The following is a 1,349-nucleotide window of genomic DNA, read 5'->3' on the forward strand; positions in this document are numbered from 1 at the left end:
CTGTTTCCAGCAAATTTAAACCATTCTGCAGTTGGGCCTTCTTGCCCTCCATGCCAAATCATTCCTTGGTCATGAATTACTGTTGCTGAGCAGTTACAATTTGAATTTCCCCTTCACTAACTACATTGTCAGATTTGTGTTCCCAGCTCACAGTTGCCTACCAGGTCTCACATCTCCCTTCTCATTCTCAAAACCAGCCACCTTTTCCATTTTACATTATCAGTTTTTTTTTCCCCTGTCAGATCTTCTTTACCTCTTTAGGTCTAATTAAATTCTTAGCTTTACCTACTCCTTCTCCTAACTTGATTCAGTTTTTGTCCTCTGTGCATTTCTTACTAGAAAGTTTCCATAACAGTACAAAAGACACAGATTTATCCTCTATGGTAATTCTTGTATCTTAACAGCTCAGAGGAACTAGGAACAACATGAGAGAAGAATTAGATTCAGCCTTATTTCATCCTTAACTCCTTCTCTTAGTGCTGTGTAGATAAAAACCTGCTGAATTGCTCTTGTGAGGCTGCTTTCCTGCAAGTGCAGTTTGTTGAGACTGAAGAGGTCCAAAATGTGGATATGTGATAAATAATCAAACCCAAAGTTTACCACAACCTACTGAGCATTTTTGTTTTGTTCTGGTTTTAAGTTTCATTACTGAAAATGGCTAACCTACTTTATCTGAAGTTTCCCAAAGTGCTAAGTGAGAAAATACATCAGGCAAAATTTCAGGCCAAACAGTCTGAATTGGAAGCAACAGAAAAGACAGTCTTAAAGTGAAAGAATTTGAGCAACCAGAACAAGCAGTACTAAAGAAGACTGCCTGTAGTGCATACTTATTATATACTACTACAATATTATTATTTGGAAATCATGTTATCTTGGCAACTCATTTACCTTGAATTCTTCAACAATAATACTCAAGGCTTCATGTCCAGCTTTTCTCATGTCTTCTAACTCCTGCTTATGCTTTTCCTGTACAAAAACATGGAAAGATTATATACAACATAGGCACCCGACATAACAATTTTAATTAGGAGAGTAAGGACCAATTATTTTCCTTATTTTTTGTATCTTTCACGAAGAAATGCACATATCTTGACTCTTCAGATATTATATATATGCTCAATTCAAGTTGGTCCTAGTATTAAACTTATTTCTCTTTATTTCTTAATTTTACTTTATTAGTCCCCAGATAATTCTAAATGGTTCTCCAATATTTTTTTTTTTTAATTTTATTTGTTACTCTGACTTTTCTGGTTTCTTGGTGCACCTGTGGATGGCAGGACTTCCAAATCACTCTCTTAGTAAATGTTATTTACTGCTGATATTAATTAAAATGTTCAGCTGGACTAGTA

At 35.1% G+C, this 1,349-nt stretch overlaps 1 protein-coding gene across 3 annotated transcripts in view; it reads right to left on the reverse strand.

The window, feature by feature from the left end:
• The window catches only part of CCDC91 (coiled-coil domain containing 91), a 167,056-nt gene that overhangs the window by 90,771 nt on the left and 74,936 nt on the right, over nt 1-1,349 (reverse strand). For all 3 annotated transcript variants that reach the window (XM_009324345.1, XM_009324346.1, XM_009324344.1), the window contains exon 7: nt 889-966. In XM_009324345.1, the coding sequence (XP_009322620.1) occupies nt 889-966 (78 nt within the window). The remainder of the gene's footprint in view (nt 1-888; nt 967-1,349) is intronic.

Source organism: Pygoscelis adeliae, unplaced genomic scaffold (assembly GCF_000699105.1).
Source record: "Pygoscelis adeliae isolate BGI_AS28 unplaced genomic scaffold, ASM69910v1 Scaffold65, whole genome shotgun sequence".
In the NCBI taxonomy this organism is placed as follows: domain Eukaryota; kingdom Metazoa; phylum Chordata; class Aves; order Sphenisciformes; family Spheniscidae; genus Pygoscelis; species Pygoscelis adeliae.